General features: G+C 27.3%; 2 protein-coding genes across 2 annotated transcripts in view; both read left to right on the forward strand.

Moving 5' to 3' along the window:
* Positions 1-10716, forward strand: part of LOC145243079 (protocadherin Fat 4-like) — a 53670-nt gene extending 42954 nt beyond the window's left edge. Inside the window, exons 11-13 of the mRNA XM_080106180.1 lie at positions 1260-3694; positions 7626-7770; positions 10427-10716. Of these exons, the coding sequence (XP_079962306.1) occupies positions 1260-3694; positions 7626-7770; positions 10427-10716 (2870 nt within the window). The remainder of the gene's footprint in view (positions 1-1259; positions 3695-7625; positions 7771-10426) is intronic.
* Positions 10717-12162: 1446 nt separating this feature from the next.
* The window catches only part of LOC145243080 (protocadherin Fat 4-like), a 46291-nt gene continuing 38695 nt past the window's right edge, over positions 12163-19758 (forward strand). The window contains exons 1-3 of the mRNA XM_080106181.1: positions 12163-12284; positions 13650-16115; positions 16460-16622. Coding sequence (XP_079962307.1) covers positions 13680-16115; positions 16460-16622 — 2599 coding nt within the window. The 5' untranslated portion in view covers positions 12163-12284; positions 13650-13679. The remainder of the gene's footprint in view (positions 12285-13649; positions 16116-16459; positions 16623-19758) is intronic.

The raw sequence follows: 19758 nt of genomic DNA on the forward strand, positions 1-19758 counted from the left end.
TTTTTATAACTCTATAATTAGCATTGCAGATATGACAAAAATTATAGTTTATTTCATTTTTATCACTATTATGTAATTGAATTTTAAAAATATATTTTAAAACTTTTGATTCAAATTTAAAATAATATCTACGATCTATATTTTAATTGCTTATTAATAATACTAGTTAATAGAATAGTTGAGACTCAGAAATATATCAGTTTCTTTTTAAAATTAATATTAATAATTTTCAGATGTAGAATTTTCCAAAGTATCTTTGAAAGTCAGAATATATCATTATTGTAGAATTTGCCTCTATTATATATTACAAAATAAATAAAACCTAACCTAAATATTCTTTGAGCAAAGATAAGAAAGTATAAAATAAAATGCAACAGTTTAACTCTTTTTTTTTTTTTTTTTTGTTGATCAAGTAATATTTAACCATTTATTTAGAAAAATTGATTCATATTTGATTGAGACTTATTTAATGACACATTTACTTTTGAGTGTCCAGTTACTTAATGTTACAATATTACAAGATGAAGTCACTTGATATTGAGTTTATTTTCATGGTAACAATCATTTCCCATTGTTCAGCAATTACTTTTAAATATTCACCATTGTGGTTGACTTTCTTTACAATGTTATTTTCTTATGACTAACTCTGGCTTATAAGTCATCTCTAATTAATCATAGACAGTGTTTCACATTAATATCATTATTATCATTTTAAATAGATATTTTAAATGAGTCGAAACTATTATTTTTCCTTAAAATTTTTTCGATACCCACATACGACCTGCTTTCAAGTTTAGGGGAGATAACTCTCAGTATTAAGTTTGCATCATTTTTTTTCATGAATCAATCATATTTACTAAAAGTTTTGGATTTTGAAGAAAATGTAAAAAAAAAAAGGAGTCAGTCATATTAAATATGACTGATTGTTTTTACATTTTTGTTAAAGAACTTTTACTATTTATCAATAAACTATAAGTCTTAATATTTATAGAAGAACAAGATTTGCTTTTTATTGCTGCTGATGTCATCATGAATAACTATTAAAAAGTATAAAACTTGAATAATGTATGATTACATTTTTACACTAATTAGAATGTACCAGTATTCAATTTCATATTTGTTATAAGTTTCAGAATATTCTTTTTATTGTATTGTAAAGTATAGAAACTGTTAATTTGATAATTATTTGTTATATATTTTCTTGAACATATAATTGTTTCAAGTTTTGATTGTAAATTCTACTTATTGTTTTATTTCAGATATACTGTCATTGTGGCAAATCTTCAGTGCAGAAAATATGTTAATTCAAATATCTATGTTATTATTGGTTATGCATTATGGCTTATGTGTAGACCTCACATACTATGTGGAAGAAGGCAAGGGTGCAAATACTTATTTGGGTGACATTGTTGCAGATACTCATTTGATGGATGATGTAACAATTAAAGAACAAAAACAAATCACATTCAGTCAATTACGGAAAGGTTCCAATGGAAATTCGAAATTATTCCGTGTCTCAAAAAACACAGGAAAATTGTACACTGCTCAAACATTGGATGCTGAATCACTTTGTACTTACAATGTGGAATGTTTTCAAATGGTTGATGTTGCTGTGAAAAAGGCATCCACATTCATTAAATTATTAGAAATCAAAGTTATCATTAAAGATGTAAATGATCATCAACCCGAGTTCCTAAGCAAAGAAACCAAAATTCAGTTTTCTGAAAGTGACATTATGGGGACAAAAATATCAATCCCCAGTGCAATTGACAGAGATGTTAGTATTATAAATTCTGAAATTTCATATCAGCTTAAAAAGAAGACAAATGAACCATTTACATTATTTGTTTCTAAAAGTGTTGATGGCACTTCACAACTTGCAATTGTTTTAAAAGGAAATCTTGACAGAGAAGTACAAGATGTGTATAACATTGAAGTAATTGCTAAAAATAAACAATCTCCAATTAAAGAGAGTAAACTACATGTTCGCATATCTGTATCTGATGTAAATGATAATTCTCCGATATTTTCACAAGATGTCTATAATTGCTCCATAATGAATAAACCAGATGCTTCAAAAACTATTGTTACCCTGATTGTATCAGACTTAGATTCAGGAGAAAATGGTGAAATTTCATACAGTTTCAGTTCAAAAACATCAGGCACTGCTAAAACTTATTTTGATTTAAATTCAGAAACTGGAGAAATTTTTCTAATAAAAAAATTTACAACTGGGCAAAAACAGAAATATAAACTTTATGTAAAAGCTTCTGATGGAGGCAATCCTCCATTAAGCTCTCTGGCCATGGTTCAAGTAAATGTGATCAATGAACAAAATAATGCTCCAGTAATTGATGTAAATTTTGGATCTGCATCAAAAGAAAATACAGTTGAAATTTCTGAAGATATTAAGGTTGGAAGTTTTATTGCCTATGTGAAAGTTACTGATGAGGATGCTGACCAAAATGGAAAGGTTACCTGTACTCTTGATCATAATAAGTTTCAACTACAAAGTCTGGATACAAAGAAATATCAAGTAATTGTAAAGAAACCAGTGGACAGAGAGAGTGAAGATCACCATGACATTAGGATCAGTTGTGAGGATAAAGGAAATCCTCCTCTTGAAAGTGAAAGCAGATTTTCAGTCCAAGTGATGGATGTGAATGATGAACAGCCACAATTTTCTAAACAATTATTTAAATTCTTCATTGATGAAAACCAGAGATCGAAAATTCCTATTGGCACAATCAATGCCACAGATCCAGACTTGGGACTTGGAGGTAAACTGTCTTTTTCTTTAGTGAGCACCAATAAACAATTTGTACCATTTCGAATCACTGAAAATGGATTAATCTCTTCAATTATGTCTTTAGACCATGAGTTTCAAGATACTTATAATTTTGAAGTGTTTGTAAAAGACAAAGGAAGTCCATCATTGAATAACACAGTGAATGTGATTGTTAAGGTGAGAGATGAAAATGATAATGCTCCATATTTCACATTTCCCAGTGTTAATCCTTATAATATGGATGTAACATATTACCCGCATCATACAAAGAACATCAGCCAGATAAAGGCATCAGACAGTGACAGTCAAGAGAATGCATTTCTAAAATATGAAATAATCAGAGGCAATAGCAAACAGATATTCAGCATCAACCAGTACACTGGTTTGTTATGTTCAACTCATGTCCTAAGCCAACAAGATGCTGGCTCATATGAGCTGGAGTTTCTAGTGAAGGACAGTGGTAGCCCAGTTCTATCAGCCAGAACTACTGTATATTTGACACTGACTGTAAGCAACAAGACATCAGAAATGTTAAATGCTGTTAACATCAAAAAAGATAACAAGATCCACCTGACTTCAGCAATTATCATTGTGTCTGTAGCAGTGACAATAGCTGTGATCATTACAGCTTCAATCTCAGTGTGTATCCTTCGCTGTTGCAATCCTCGAAGTGTTCCAGTAGCAGAAGGCGGATATGTGAGTAGTGGTCAGAGACATTTGATAAGTCCTCCTTACCCAGCAAATCCTTGGTCTAATGTTGCTCTTCCTACAAGTGATGCAATTGATATGAGAAGAAGCAGTCAACCACCAACACCCAGAATGCAAACCCATCCTTACTCAAGTGCTCAACAAATGCTGTCATCTCAAGTACCAAAACTCCAACCAGCCCCAGACTCTGTTTCACAGGTAAGATCTGGCAGTTATTTTATATTTGAAATATATGTTCTCCTTTAACACAAGTATTCAATAGTTTTTGTGGAGGTCGTATCAAATGTTTTTAATGATTGTGTTCATGCATACTACTGTTACAGATTGTATCAATAGAATTCTTACATTTTTTAAGTATTGATAAATATTAAAAATGACTAATTACTATTAAATTCCTTTGTATTTATTTATTTACAGTTAATTAAGAAGATGTTATGAAGTTTTTTTTTCTAAATTTATACAAAGTAATTTAATAAAATATATATTTATGAAAAACAAATGATTTCTCCAATAACTACACCTGTGTATGTATTAATAGATATTTTGTTAATAAGATGACGGAATAATCTGTTGGAGGTTATAAAATCTCATAAATGTAATGACAACATTTTCTTATAAATAGCATTCACGTTGGTTTATTTTTTTTACTTGATAAACAACAAATTTCCAAATGATAATTTTTAAATTTTAATATATTCTATATATTGTAAATAATTGAATGATTTATAAAACTTAAAATCAATTTCTTTATATAATTTGAATATTTTTTTGAAAAATTATTGTTACAAAAAACTAGTTGTTTAGAGATGTTAAACTTATTTAATAAGCACTATAATCAGCTGATTTTCTTTTCTTTTTTGTTAACTATTCAATTAAATCTTTTATTAATAGATTAAGCATTTTCTTTTGATTTGTTTTATGTTTTACAGGTATAAAAATAATGTTTTACAGTTATACTGCAAAAAGACTGAATATTTGATTAATGTTAATTAGATTACATATGTTTTAGAGATCGGACAATTCCAATAGTTTTCCCGATTCCAATACAATTACAGATTTATATTCTGATTCTAATAACAAAAGCACATAAAAGAACATGGTTCCATCATAAAAGTAATCATCTACAGACTCTATACTATACTAATCAACTATAGACACTCTATCAAAAGAGATTATTAAATTGCATCAGTTTAAGTTCATTTATATAGAAATTTTCTGATATTTGGAGTTTTTCTTCTTCCGAAAGTTTTCTTAAAATAAACGATGAGGTTAAAATGTAAGTATACCAAATATTTTAAAAAATCAACGAACAATCTCTTTACATCAGATTTTGTTTACATATACTTCTGTGCTGGAAAAAAAAAATTATAAAAAATGGACATGTTTAGTTTTTTGTATCTCACAGATAAATTATAAAAAAATACAATATACATTGGGAAACTTGTAGATAAATTAATTTCGTGTAATAGGATTTTATGTGTGTATAACAATGTTATAAGTGTCTTTCAGACAAATCTGCCCATGGAGAATTTGTCCACAAAGAATTCTACCCCAAAGAATTTAACCTGCCTGATATATTTTTTTCTGAACACTGAGATTTTTTGGTGGGGAGTTTTGTATTCTTTATAGAATTTACTTATGAAGGATATACATGTTAATAATGGCATCAGGAGAAATAACTGAACTAGTGTGAATATAATAAGAATTTTTTATTAACTGACTGCTATTAGTAGGATTAGTATGACAGTGAGAAGTTTCCGTCCATTCATAAGAGGAGTAGTGGGAAAGGGAGATAACTCATGTTTGACTATACATAACAGGGAAGAAGGATATTTTTTGTGATGTAATGAATATAAGTGTATTCGGGCCTTTCCTCCTATAATGTTGTGATTGGCTAATTAAGCCATAATTACTGATTTGTAGAGACATTTGGGAAAGATGTTGAAAGGTACACAAGCCTCATGCTAAGAACTCCATTTCAACCATGATATTCCTCCATACTGTGGCATAACAGATTTATTACTTGAACCGAAGCAAGACCATTCAGTTACTTCAACGATATATATCCCTTTACAAGAATCATTTTTTGTGCAAACTTTTAGGACATTTATTGAATATCTGACACTGAATAAATTTATTATTGACAAACAATTTATTGATATTTTCCTGCCACTTTTTGAAAAATATTTTTTCTGGATTAATAACAAAAAAATCATTAATTAATAATATAAATTAAATTTTCAACACATCGATATTTTAAAATAGAATGATCCCTAAAGTAAATATGATATTGCAGTGATTGAAATGATTCTAGCTAAGAGCAAGATATATGATGTAAGATACTTTCCTCCACTTTCCCAAATTTTGATAGCCTTGTATTATATTATATGTTATATTTTTTTGGTTACTGTTCAGAATTAACCCTATATTAAAAAATAAAATTTTAAAAATCTGTATGATGTACATACTCGTAACAAAACAAAAAAAAACATCATATTCCAAAAATTATGTAAATTGATCATTTTTAAATAAGAAAATCAAGTTTTATTAGTATCAGAGGAGTGACTGTCTTGTTAGCCATTTGGAAAAATATCTAAAAAGAAATAAAGGGAGATAACTGAACAATAGTTCAAAACTTGTGAGATTCATGTTGTAATGCCTATGAATTTCCATTAATCACTTAAAAATGATCTGCTTTATAAAAAATAAAACTACATGATCAATTTATGTGATTTTTGGACTATGATATTTTTGTTTTGTTATGTCATTACATCATACAGATTTTTCTTTATTTTTTTTCTTTTTAATATAGGGGAATCCTGGACAAGTACCATTTTTTTGGAAATAAATAATTCAAAGTGTAATATCTGTTCTGATATTACACTTAACTTTTCTGTCTTCAGTCAGTAAAAGAGAAATCCTTCTAGACCGAGGCAATTTTTATTTTTCTCCCGATTTGAAGAGCTGGATTCCCCACATTAAAAATCTCTGTTGGGAGACACGTAAATAGGATGACACATAATTAATAACATCCTAAAACTAAATCACTCCCCTCCAAAGTGAGACACTATTTTTTATCATTTACATGTGAACACTCTGAAAAACTTAACAGAATGAGGAAGAAGAAAAAAAGCAAAAATGTTTTAAACTTTAGAGTGGGAAATTACTTTAATCTATAAATTTAATGTAAAATGATCCTCCTTTTTGGGTCATTTTAAATTAAGCTGAAGATTTCATCTACAACAACAACAATAATAGTAGTTATTAATTTTTATATAGTAAAAGAATCTACTTCTGCATTGCATGTAAATATAATTTTAAATATGAAACAAAAATTAATAAAAACATGTTAGCAATTAATTTTTAATTCATAATTTAAATTTCTTTCAAATAGTCTTTTTTTATATACACACTTGCATTTTTATGTTGGCAGGCAACTTTTCATTATCTTTTACATTGTCTGTGCATTTGTGTCTTGTTAGTGTAAGGAAAATGAACTGAATTGCCAAAACGGTTTCATATAACTAAGAATATTTTTTCTTAATAAGCTTTGATTTGATTTCTTTCTATCTCCACTCCTTCTACTTTTAGATATTTAGAAATTTTTTACAACAGACAGAAAACTTAAAATCGAAGAACTGGCGTCCAAGTTTATTCTTGCATAGAGCCATGAAATCATTAAATTTAGTAATTCATTTATTCCTAATTCAACCAAACCTTTAAAGCTGTTCTAGGTTATTTTTTTGCACTTTTTGGTCACTTGTCAGGTTTGTCAATGATGAAGGGACTAGACAAAAGTTCACATTTAATTTTTGTTTTTACAGGATTAAAATAATAATCATTTTTTATGTTATTATGATGATTAGATTTAATTTTACTCTTAATTTAAAAACAATAGATATGTATCATCTCATCATTAGTACCAGCAATGGAAAATCAAATTAAAATTTTTTTGTTTAACTAATTGTTTTTGAAATTGAAATTGGGCTAAAAATTTTCTGATACCATTTCTGACACCTTAAAAAGTTATGATTTTTCTGGTTCTCAATTTCAATTCCAATTAATCATCCCAAAACTAGTATATTTACACATGTGCTAACTGTATTGTTTTATATTTTATAATTATCAGATGTATATGCAGGATGTGGCATTACCTTGTAGCAATAAAAATCTCAAAAGGACCAATAGAACAGAAGGATATCCGATTAGAGGTTCAGTGAAATCTTCTCACAATTTGAATGAAAATGCCACAAGACAAATGGAAGATGGATTAGGTGAGTCATATTCTTAAAGCATATCATGATCTAAAATTACAAAATAATTTTCCATGTCGGTGCTTTATCCATCTCAGCATTAGCACATCAAGTTGTTATTTTTTATTTACTATTAATCAAATAATTATATAAAAAATGCAATAATGTTAACTAAAATTAACTTTTTAAAAATATCCTTTTAAAAATAATTGAATTTTTACATAAAAATCTACTGTAATACAGAAAATTACCATTTAAAAAAACATTCTTTCATCTATGGTAAAGATAACTCTGGAAATACATGTGCACACATTGTCAAAGCAAACATTCAAAACAAGATGTTTTTAAATAAAGTTATATTAAGATCCTAAAACAAAAATAAAATGTAAAAGGATTTGTAGATTAGATTGGATAGTTTTTAAAAAATTGAATATTTATATGTTATAGCATTATTTTTATTGTTATTTATTAAAATTTCATTTATTGATTTATTTCTTACAACCAATATTTTTAAAATTATTCAAAATTTCTATTTAATTAAAAAATCAAAAATCATAAAATAAATTTTATATTTTTATTCAAACTAAAATATATTTAATAATTGAATACATTTTTATTTGAATTTCAATTAAATTTTAACAAAAATTAAATTTTAACATAACAATATCAAAATATTCTTTAATATCTGAAACCATGCATCCTAATAGCTAAAAAATAAAATTCCTCAAAAGTTTAATCCAGGCAACACTCATATAAATGCAGCTACTTTGTGATATTTCTGGATTATTTATTTGTAAAATAGAATTAAATTGGGAGTTATTTTTAACCTATGCTTGAATATCATTAACATTTAATTTTTTCCTTAAAAAAAATCATACTTTTAAACCATTGCATCTATCATATAAACAAAAGAAAATTTCTTGAAATATACTAATTCCATATTTTATATTTTTGATCCTTATAATCTATCCACATCATTCAAAAATCATCACCTGGATAAAAACACAAACCATACACTAGTTTGATATGCTCAACTCATTATAGGCTAACAATATACTGTCTGTTATGAGTTGGACTTTATAGTGAAAGATAGTGGTTATTTAATTTCATCACTCAGAATTATTATGCATATGAGACTAACCATAACTCACAAAACATCAATAATGCTAAATATTTAAAATTTCTAATTTAGAAATAAAAAAGATTATATAATTTCAATGATCACAATTGTGTTGATAGCCATCAGCTCAATCTCTGTCTTCTTCATTATTTTAATTATATCTGAGTTTCAAATTCTAATATTCATTTATAGTAACTTATTTTAATCTTAAAAATTTAAAGTTATCATATATATATATATATATATATTGGCAGCAAGTCATTATTCAAGCACGTCTGATTGAACACGACAGAGTTATCCTTTTTTTTCGATTTTTCTGGATATCTTTTTGATTCACCGAGTGGTCTTTTTTATATCAACTTGCATGTTGTATAGAATAGTGGCCAAAGGTTTTCATAACCGGATGCACCGATAGAAAGCGCTTGAGAAGAAAATGGCTGAACAAAAACCTTTGGGCGCCATTCTATACAACATGCCAGCTGATGTAAAAAAAAAAAAAAAAAATCATTCAGTGGATTAAAAAGATATCCAGAAAAATTCGAAAAAAGAATAACTCTGTTGGGTTCAATCAGACGTGCTTGAATATATATATATATATATATATATATATATATATATATATATATATATATATATATAGTAGAAATGGTAATTAATAGAAACTGAAGAAAATGCTCAATACTGTTGTAGAGCAAATATGCGGTTTATTTTTTATTACCGTTAATAAAACATGTTAAAAAACACTTTGAAAAAGAGTTAAAAACATATTTAATCTGAAAAGGAAACACTTGATAAGTGGATAGTCCTTAATCCGCGGAGTTTCGAATCCAAAATTTTTGGATTTTACTGTCATTGGATTATTTATCTTTCACCAGACTATCCATTCACGTGTAATCACCTTTTTCTTCACCATATTCCCTCTGCTTCACTTTTTTATTATCAAGTAAGATCTTTGACTTACTTGTTGTTTCATCAAATACTTTTGTATGCAAAATCCGATCCCGCATTTTGCTAATTCCTACCCTCTGATGAGAAGGAAAGTATTTCTTTGAAACTCTGCGGATTAAGGACTATCCACTTATCAAGTGTTTCCTTTTCAGATTAAATATGTTTTTAACTCATTTCAAAGTGTTTTTTAACATATTTTTTATCGAGCTTTTACATCTGGCTGAGATAACTTTATAAATATTAATTCTTTAATATTTATGATATACTTTAATTTTACGATCTTGGATTATTTTGGTAAATTTAATTGTAATTTATATATATATATATATATATATATATATATATATATATATATATATATATATTCATAAGTTCTTTCATTTGCTAAAATTTTCTATAGATGTTTGTTAATACTTTTGTTCTTCCTAAATAAGACATATTACTACTATGTACATAATTACTGTTAGAATTATTGTATAAAATTGAATTAGAAAATTGTTGAATATTTTTTAAATTTTGACAATATCTGTGCATATTTTATTAATTTATTTTATATATGATCTATTTAATCTACAGAAAAAGATATGTACAATTTTTTTTCTTTTTTAGATATATATCCTTCCCAGTATTGTAATCCTCCTCCATCACAAAATGAACCTCTTCCAAATTCTGACATGAAACCCTTAGGAGAGTCTGTCAACTACCCCAGTGATATAACAATAGTGGCCAGGGGTTTTGATGCATCATACATGAATGAAAACAATGCTAATACAGATTCAAAGTCTTTCTCAAGTCTTGAAAATACTAGCATATCTGGAAGACATTTACAACCTAGGAACGTACCCACAAGTAGCAGTCAGTCTTCGATTAATAGACCATTGCCCCCTGTACCTCATTAAAATTTAGTTCTTAAAGTAATGCACTTCAGTACATCTATATTCAGTAATAAGTATTATTTAAAAAAACTGTTGAATATTAAAAACAGAATATTTATAGTTAAAATTTCTAATGATCAAATAGCCAATATTCAGGTCAATGTTTTGAGTATGTAGTATATTGAATGGTGTGAGCCAAATTTATGGTTACTTTGACAAATACTAATTTTTATGAATTTATTTTGAAATTAAAAAATTTGCATTTGCGCATTCTTACATTCTTATATTTTCAGAACAAATTTTGGATGATCTCATGAATCTTTGTATGTCTGTGATTGTTTTAGGAAATGTTTTTAATGGGATGTTAGAATTGTATAAGATTAATTCAATCATAAAATATTAATTTTACACAATTACACCATTCTGTTTTAAAAGATATTTGTAACTATTCATAATATAAAAAATTATGTCATTGTGAAATAATTGTTCCTACATTGCAAAATGTTTTTTAATTCTTTTTTCATCTTTTCTTTAGATAATATTTTGTCATAAATTTGACTCAAACTATTCAATCTACTATAACTAGAAATAGTTTTCCTTGACCGAAACATAAAAAATATCAGTTAATGTGGATGTTTTAACAATTTAAGCATTTGTTGTTGTTTTTTCTTTTTAATAAGGTTATAGCTAAAAGTTTTATCTAATTTAATATATTCAATATTTGAATTTAACTGCTTTTATTTTGCATCATTTTAACTAAGCAGTTCTAAAAGTACTATAAAGTATAATTATTATGAGTATACATTTCTTTTAAAAGTATAAATCATTTAAAATGCATTATGAGAAGAAAAAATGATCAATGTAAATTAAAATTATATCAAAATTTAATCGCTAAATAATTTGTATTTTTCTTCTCTAAATTTAATTTCAGCGCATAGGTTTTTTCAAAATATTTAAAACTATATGTACATATACAACTTTTGTAATGAAATTCCACAAGATGAAAATGTATTTAACTCTTAAAAATTAAGTTTTGATATATAAATGATAATGTTATATGTATTTATTATTTGTTTAATTACATCTTAAAATGATATTAATTATAATCAAACTAAAAAAATCATTTACTTCAGAAAATATTTGATAGAATTCTCTGTATAAAATGTTAATGACCCACTTTAACTACACTGAAAATATACAAAATAAAAAAAAGAGAAAGGAAAGACAATATTACATTAAGGAGAAATAAGTCTAACTGAATATTAAATGATCGAACCTATTTCAATTATTAATGTTTTCAATTTATAGCAATTTCCTAGTATAAATATTATTCTGAAAACAAAAAATATGTAAAAATTGTCAGAAATTATAAAAATATTTTTAGTTATTTTAAATACGATGAAAGTGTACATTAAGCAAAAGAGTAGCAGCCATTATACACACAACATGCAAAACAGGACTGCTGGCTTCACTCTCACTAAAGCAACACAAAGGATTCTTCATGATAACAGACGGTGTGGCAGGAACAATAATTTTTCAATGGATATTTCACTTATTTTATTGTAAATCCCAAGCTATTCAATATATTAAAGGTAAGTTAAGTTTAAATTATTATATTTCTAATAATTTGATCGACAATTGTGTTGGTGTTTCAGTGATATGAATGTTATTTTGCTATTCACAAGCTGCCATTAGCATTGTTAGTTTAAATACTACATGGAAATGCTTTGTTCAATTTTATTATTCCTTTTGTACACAATTTTGATGGCAGGATTTTATTTTAATGATATTTAATAACATGTTTAGTATTACTTTTCATGGTAATATTATTTTATTTTACCTTTAGATAATAATTAGTAAAATATTTTCATTTGCTCTTATTTATAAGATTATAGTTCATTTTGTTTGAAGTTATACTGCATATTTTTCAACTGCAATAAGTTTTTTTTTTTTTTTTTTTTTGGTAATATACGTGACATATTACTAATGAGTTTTTTCAATAAAAATTATTATAATTGATTTTCTAATCAATGTCACATTTCAAATTTGAATCACAAAAACAATCCATTTCATTTTTTAGTTATGATTATTGGATATTTTTTATAATTTGTTTGGATATATAAATGATAATGTTATATGTATTTATTATTTGTTAAAATTATGAAAATAGTACAATTATGATCTTTTTACTCATATTTTTACAAAAGATAATGTTGGAATAAAATATTTAGAAATTTTACATTTAAATTCTTTGGAAGAATATTTTAATTGTAATAACTAAAGAATTATATATAGTAATCTCATTCTTTGTGAAGTCATAAATGTTCAGTTTTGTTTTAGTTAGTATCTTTACTATTAATAAAATAATAATACAATTAAATGCTACTTATAATTAAATTCATTTTTATAACATTTGAGTATTATTTATGTATTTTAATTCATTTTTTCTGTGCAATGTATATTAATTTGTTTCCTAAGATACTTAGTATTATAGAATTATAAATATTATGTGGCTATATTAATTAAAACAGAATTATGTATGAAAATAATCTCCTTAGATTATTTTTCTTCTTGTATGGTAATATAAAGATTAAGAACATTTGGAGAAACTTTAATTTATTTTGAAAGATTAAACTTCTGAAAATTTTGATAGAAAGTTAAAAAAAAAAATTGTTTTATTATAATGTTTAATGTTAAAAGATATTAGGTATATTTGTAATTTGTACATTTAATACATACAAAAGAAACTATTAAATTAGATGGGAAAATTTGATTTTAAATCAAATCAATGTTTTCTTTTTCTTTATTCATTATTCAAAATAGAAGACTATAATTATTTGGAACAAGTTGAATGATAAAGAACTCCTATTTTTATTTAAATTTATTATATAGATGTATTTAATTTAAATATCAAGTATTTAATTATGTTTATTATTTGATGTTATTTATATTTTCAGATTCATATGGGATAACATTTTCTACTTTAGATGCATTTAAATGAATGTGTGGAATCCATTAATTATACAAATATGATATTACAAGTGTGCATTTTAGTTTTCATAATCCGTAGTTATCAGTGCACTGATCTTACTTATTATGTAAAAGAAGGACAAAACCCTCATACTTACCTTGGAGATGTTGCTGCTGATTCAAAGGTTATTGACAGTGTACCATTTGAAGAACAGAATGAAGTCACATTCAGCTTATTAACACAAGGAGTGACAGGCACTTCTTTGTTTCATGTGTCTAAGGAAAGTGGTAAATTGTACACAGCCCAAACCCTTGATGCTGAGTCCCTATGTACATACAATGCAGAATGTTTTCAAATGGTTGATATCGCAGTGAAAAAGTTGACAACTGTTCTTAAGTTATTAGAAGTAAAAGTCATCATTCAAGATATTAATGATCATCAACCTGAGTTTCCAGAAAAACAAATTAATATACAGTTTGAAGAAGGCGATATTATTGGGACCAAAATATCAATACCAAATGCCATTGACAGAGATGTAGATGTCTTAAACTCCGAAATTATTTATGAGTTCAAATCATTAAAGGATGAACCATTTACTTTATTTGTTTCCAAAAGTGTTGATGGAACTTCACAACTTGCAATTATTTTAAAAGGCAAGCTTGACAGAGAAACTAAAGATAAGTATAAACTTGAAGTCATAGCAAAAAATATACAACCTCCAGTTAAAGAAAGTATTCTTGAAATTGTCATATCTGTAATTGATGTGAATGATAATTCTCCTGCGTTTTCTCAAAATGTTTATAATGTTACAATAAAAAACAAACCAGATGCTGCTTTAGCTGTTATCACTTTATCTGTAAAAGATTTAGATTTAGGTGAAAATGGTAAAATCTCATACAGTTTTAGTGCAAAAACATCAGACATTGCTAAAACTCATTTTGATTTAAATTCAGAAACTGGAGAAATTTTTTTGATGAAGAAATTTACAACTGGACAAAAACTGAAATATAAACTTTATGTTAAAGCTTCTGATGGAGGCAATCCTCCATTAAGCTCTCTGGCCATGGTTCAAGTGAATGTGATCAATGAACAGAACAATAGTCCAATTATAAAAGTGACATTCTTTTCTTCATCTACAGAAAACACAGTTGATATCTCTGAAGATATTAAAGTCGGCAGCTTTATTGCTTATGTGAAAGTGACTGACCCTGATTCTGGCCAAAATGGAGATATTAGTTGCCATCTGAATCATGATAAATTTCAACTTCAAAGTCTGGACACAAAGAAATACCAAGTGATTGTTAAAAAGCCATTGGATAGAGAAAGTGAGGATCACCATGATATTATTGTTCATTGCGAGGATAGAGGATCTCCTGCTTTGGAAAGTGAGAAAAGATTTTCTGTTAAAGTGATGGATGTGAATGATGAAAAGCCGGCATTTTCCAAGAAGACATTTCAATTTAAGATCAATGAGAATGAAAAGTCTCGAGTTCACGTTGGCTCAATCAATGCCACAGATCCGGACTTGGGAGCTGGAGGTAAATTAAGTTATTCTCTCTTGCCAAGTAATAGACAGTTTTTACCTTTCAAAATTACTGACACTGGCTTGATTTCAACAATTATGTCACTGGATCATGAATTTCAAGATCTTTATGAATTTCATGTGTTAGTGAAAGATAATGGAAAGCCATCATTAAATGCTTCAGTGAATGTTGTTGTTGAGATCAGTGATAAAAATGATAATGCTCCATATTTTACATTTCCTAGTGTTAATCCTTATAATGTAGATGTTATCTACTATCCACATCATTCAAAGAACATCACTCAGATAAAGGCATCAGACAGTGACAGTCAAGAGAATGCATTTCTAAAATATGAAATAATCAGAGGCAATAGCAAACAGATATTCAGCATCAACCAGTACACTGGTTTGTTATGTTCAACTCATGTCCTAAGCCAACAAGATGCTGGCTCATATGAGCTGGAGTTTCTAGTGAAGGACAGTGGTAGCCCAGTTCTATCAGCCAGAACTACTGTATATTTGACACTGACCGTAAGCAACAAGACATCAGAAATGTTAAATGCTGTTAACATCAAAAAAGATAACAAGATCCACCTGACTTCAGCAATTATCATTGTGTCTGTAGCAGTGACAATAGCTGTGATCATTACAGCTTTAATATCAGTGTGTATCCTTCGCTGTTGCAATCCTCGAAGTATTCCAGTAGCAGAAGGCGGATATGTGAGTAGCGGTCAGAGACATTTGATAAGTCCTCCTTATCCAGCCAATCCTTGGTCTAATGTTGCTCTTCCTACAAGTGATGCAGTTGATATGAGAAGAAGCAGTCAACCACCAACACCCAGAATGCAAACCCATCCTTACTCAAGTGCTCAACATATGCTGTCATCTCAATCGCCAAAACCGCAGCTACCTGCAGACTCTGTTTCACAAGTGAGCTCATTATTTATTTTGTATTTATTTGCATGAATGTTATTTTTTTTTCTAATCACATTGTACTTAATAGGTTTATATGATCTTTATGAATGTACTGCATCTCATCAGAATTAATGAGCATTCCATTTTTAATTTCTCTAAAAAATTATTTTCAAACATATATTAAAAAAAGGTGTGCACATTTAACTGTATTTTACTTTTGTTTATTGTTTGAAGGAAATATGATACATTATACATTAGCATTATTATTTTGCTATGAAGTTTTACTTGATTATCGTGTATAAAACATATAGAGAGATTGTATTATTGATATATATTCAATTGCGTTTTATTTATGTTAGATGTATTTTCAGGATGTGGCATTGCCTCCTGGTAATGAGAGAAACAGGAAAAAGACTCATCAAACACAAGATGATAACAATAAAAGATCTCAAAAATTTTCTAACAATGATAAACAACAAAGCTGGGAAGGAAATACGAGACAGCCATCTGTAGGAGGATTGGGTGAGTTATGAATAGTCAAGATTCTCTTATATTATTTACTTACACACGCACACATATATATTAAAGATCTATTAGGTATATATATATATATATATATATATATATATATATATATATATATATATATATATATATTGTGAAGGCAAAATCAAGACTTCAAACAATGTGTTGATGGCAACAAAAAGTGTATTTCATTTTACGTTACAATTGTTTTCATGTCCAGTTGAACAATTTTAAACATTATATCGTTTGACAATTTTCAAAAACTAGTATTTCTTCAAACTTTATGAATAAAACATTTTTGACAATAGAGCATTTTTGAAGAGAAAGAAAAAAAAAAAATGAAAAGTTCCCTTCACGGGAAAAGCATGTAAGCAACATTTACCTTTGTGGTAGCTACGGGGAAGCCATTTAAATATTCATATTTAAATGGCTTCCCCGTAGCTACCACAAAGGTAAATGTTGCTCACATGCTTTTCCCGTCAGGGAATTTTTCATTTTTTTTTTTTCTTTCTCTTCAAAAATGCTCTATTGTCAAAAGAGTTTTTATTCATAAAGTCTGAAGAAATGCTGGTTTTTGAAAATTTTCAAACGATATAATGTTATTGTTCGACTGGACATGGAAACAATTGTAACGTAAAATGAAATACACTTTTTGTTGACATCTACACATTGTTTGAAGTCTTGATTTTGCCTTCACAGTATATTAATGCTCAATTATGAAATATGATAATTTTGTAGCTTACTCCTTAAGTCAACTCTTTTTTGCTTAAAACTCATTAGTATATGAAAATTTACTGAATTACACAAACTCAGTATATTACGTACAAGTCTATATATATATATATATATATATATATATATATATATATATATATATATATATATATACAGCCTTTAAGACTTTACACAGCTGATTGAAAATTTCTTGGGGCTACTAAAAGTCGTAAATCACTCGTCTGCCAGTCAAAATAAATTTCTTTAAAGAAACTGGAAAAACTCATTTATTTTATGACCCTCAAATATGCAGTGACTTAGAATGACCTATGTCTCGTCATTTGTGAATTCTTTCATCTCTAGCTGTGAGACCTTGGAATATCATATTGAAAAAAAGTGGTTAAGCTAAAGGTCAACAAGAGGTCAAATTTACACATTGCGCATGTAGTCAAAATGTCGCCTTCATTTAGCTCTCTGATTTTGAAATTCATTGGGGAAAAAATTCTTTGAGGCTACAACTACATACACTTCATGCTTACAAAAGTAACGACGAACATTTGAAAGAGGAAAAAAACGCATCGTTCCGTCAAGCATCCGAAAAAATGATTCCTGTGTCTATGGAACAATAATATAAATGATGCTATATAAAGAAACTGGTGTTGTATTTTAACGTTTTGTTGAATATTTACTGAAATGTTTGTAGTAATAAAATAGTTGATTTACAAGAGTTAAACAAATATTTTCTTGTTAGATTATACACACGGTAATTTCTTGAATTGTTGTAAAATTATTTACTATTATTGACTGAAACAAAGACATAAAGTCGGATGAGTAAAAATATTTGGGGGCGAGTAAATTTTTTTTTTTCAAATCTCAGAGACTATATATATATATATATATATACAGTAGCGTTCAAAACTAAGGGACAAAATTTTAAAACCTAATATTTGTTAGAAATAACAACTGTGAAAAGTTGAAATTTTGACAACTGGTTGTCGTTATCATCCATAATAACATACTAAAATTTGAATCATTTGCTAAGGATAGAAAAAGAATTATAACAATGTTATATAAAATGGTGCACAAAAGTTGTTGTTCAGTTGTATTCTACTCAAGCGCTTTCTATCGGTGTATCCGATTGTCATCAGGAGCAATTGTTATTGTTATTATTTTCTTTTTCTTTTCTTTTGAGGCTTGGTGTATTTATAGTTGTTATTTTAGGGGGTTTTTTTTTAAAGGTGAGTGCAGGATGGTTAGGGGAAAATTATTTTTATTCTTTATTTCGATTTTCTTATTTTATAGTTTATTTATTTAGTTTCTTGTTAGTTATTAAATACTGTTAGTGTTATGTTTGCAAATAACGTATAAGGCAATACAAATGAGGACTCAACAAACAAAGGTAGATCAATAAGAAGTGTATTAGGAAAAGTATATTTACAGTATATTTACATAATTGTTGTCAGGTAAGAGAGTCTTGGCTGGAGAACATATCTGCTCTTGGCTCGGCCTTCGGTGGCTTCTGGTTAACACACACTCAGACTAACTGAGTGTTGTTATTTATGTGTAATATTATCCACATATGTAAATGAGTGGGTGCCACCATAACAGTTAGTATATTTGTCCTGGTGTTAAATGAGATCTGGTTAAAAAGGGGCTGTAGTTTTTTTTGATAAGTATGGCTCCTAGTATCAAAAACTACAGCCCATTTTTAACCGGATCTCCTTTAACACCGGGACAAATATACTAACAGTATTTAATAACATGTCAGCTGAAATAAAAAAGACTACTTGGCGAATGGAAAAGATATCCAGAAAAATCGGAAAAAAGAATAACTCTGTCGTGTTCAATCTTGTTTGTCTGTAGAAATAATTATATATATATATTTTTTTTTTTTACTATATATATACTTTTTTATTTCAGCTGGCATGTTATTAAATAATACCGAATGTGGATACATGAAAAAATAATAATTATATATATATATATATATATATATATATATATATATATATATATATATATATAAAAATGTAATTCTTGGTTCGTTCAAAGTTTATACAACCATATTTCTACATTACCAATTTATTTGAAATTTTCGGACAACCCATCTTTAGAATCGAGGGATGTTTTTATGTTATTAAAGTAAATTTACATCGCCAATTATTAAAATATTAAATAAAATAAATATATTTTCGTAAACTGTTAATGCGAACCTGTTTTGTTGATAGAACTGAACTTCCGGTTCAATTCATTTCACACCCATGAATTGAAACAAACTAGAAGATTTCATTTTCTGTTTACTCGATAAGTAAAAAAAAAACAAAAAAAATATAATTCATTTGTTTATCTTCCAAATTTTTTAATTTAAACAATTTTTCTTTACTATGTCAGGCAAAAGAAAGTTTGTCGCTTGCTTTTT

This window comes from Euprymna scolopes, chromosome 21, assembly GCF_053919585.1.
Source record: "Euprymna scolopes isolate OS-2025 chromosome 21, ASM5391958v1, whole genome shotgun sequence".
Lineage (NCBI taxonomy): Eukaryota > Metazoa > Mollusca > Cephalopoda > Sepiida > Sepiolidae > Euprymna > Euprymna scolopes.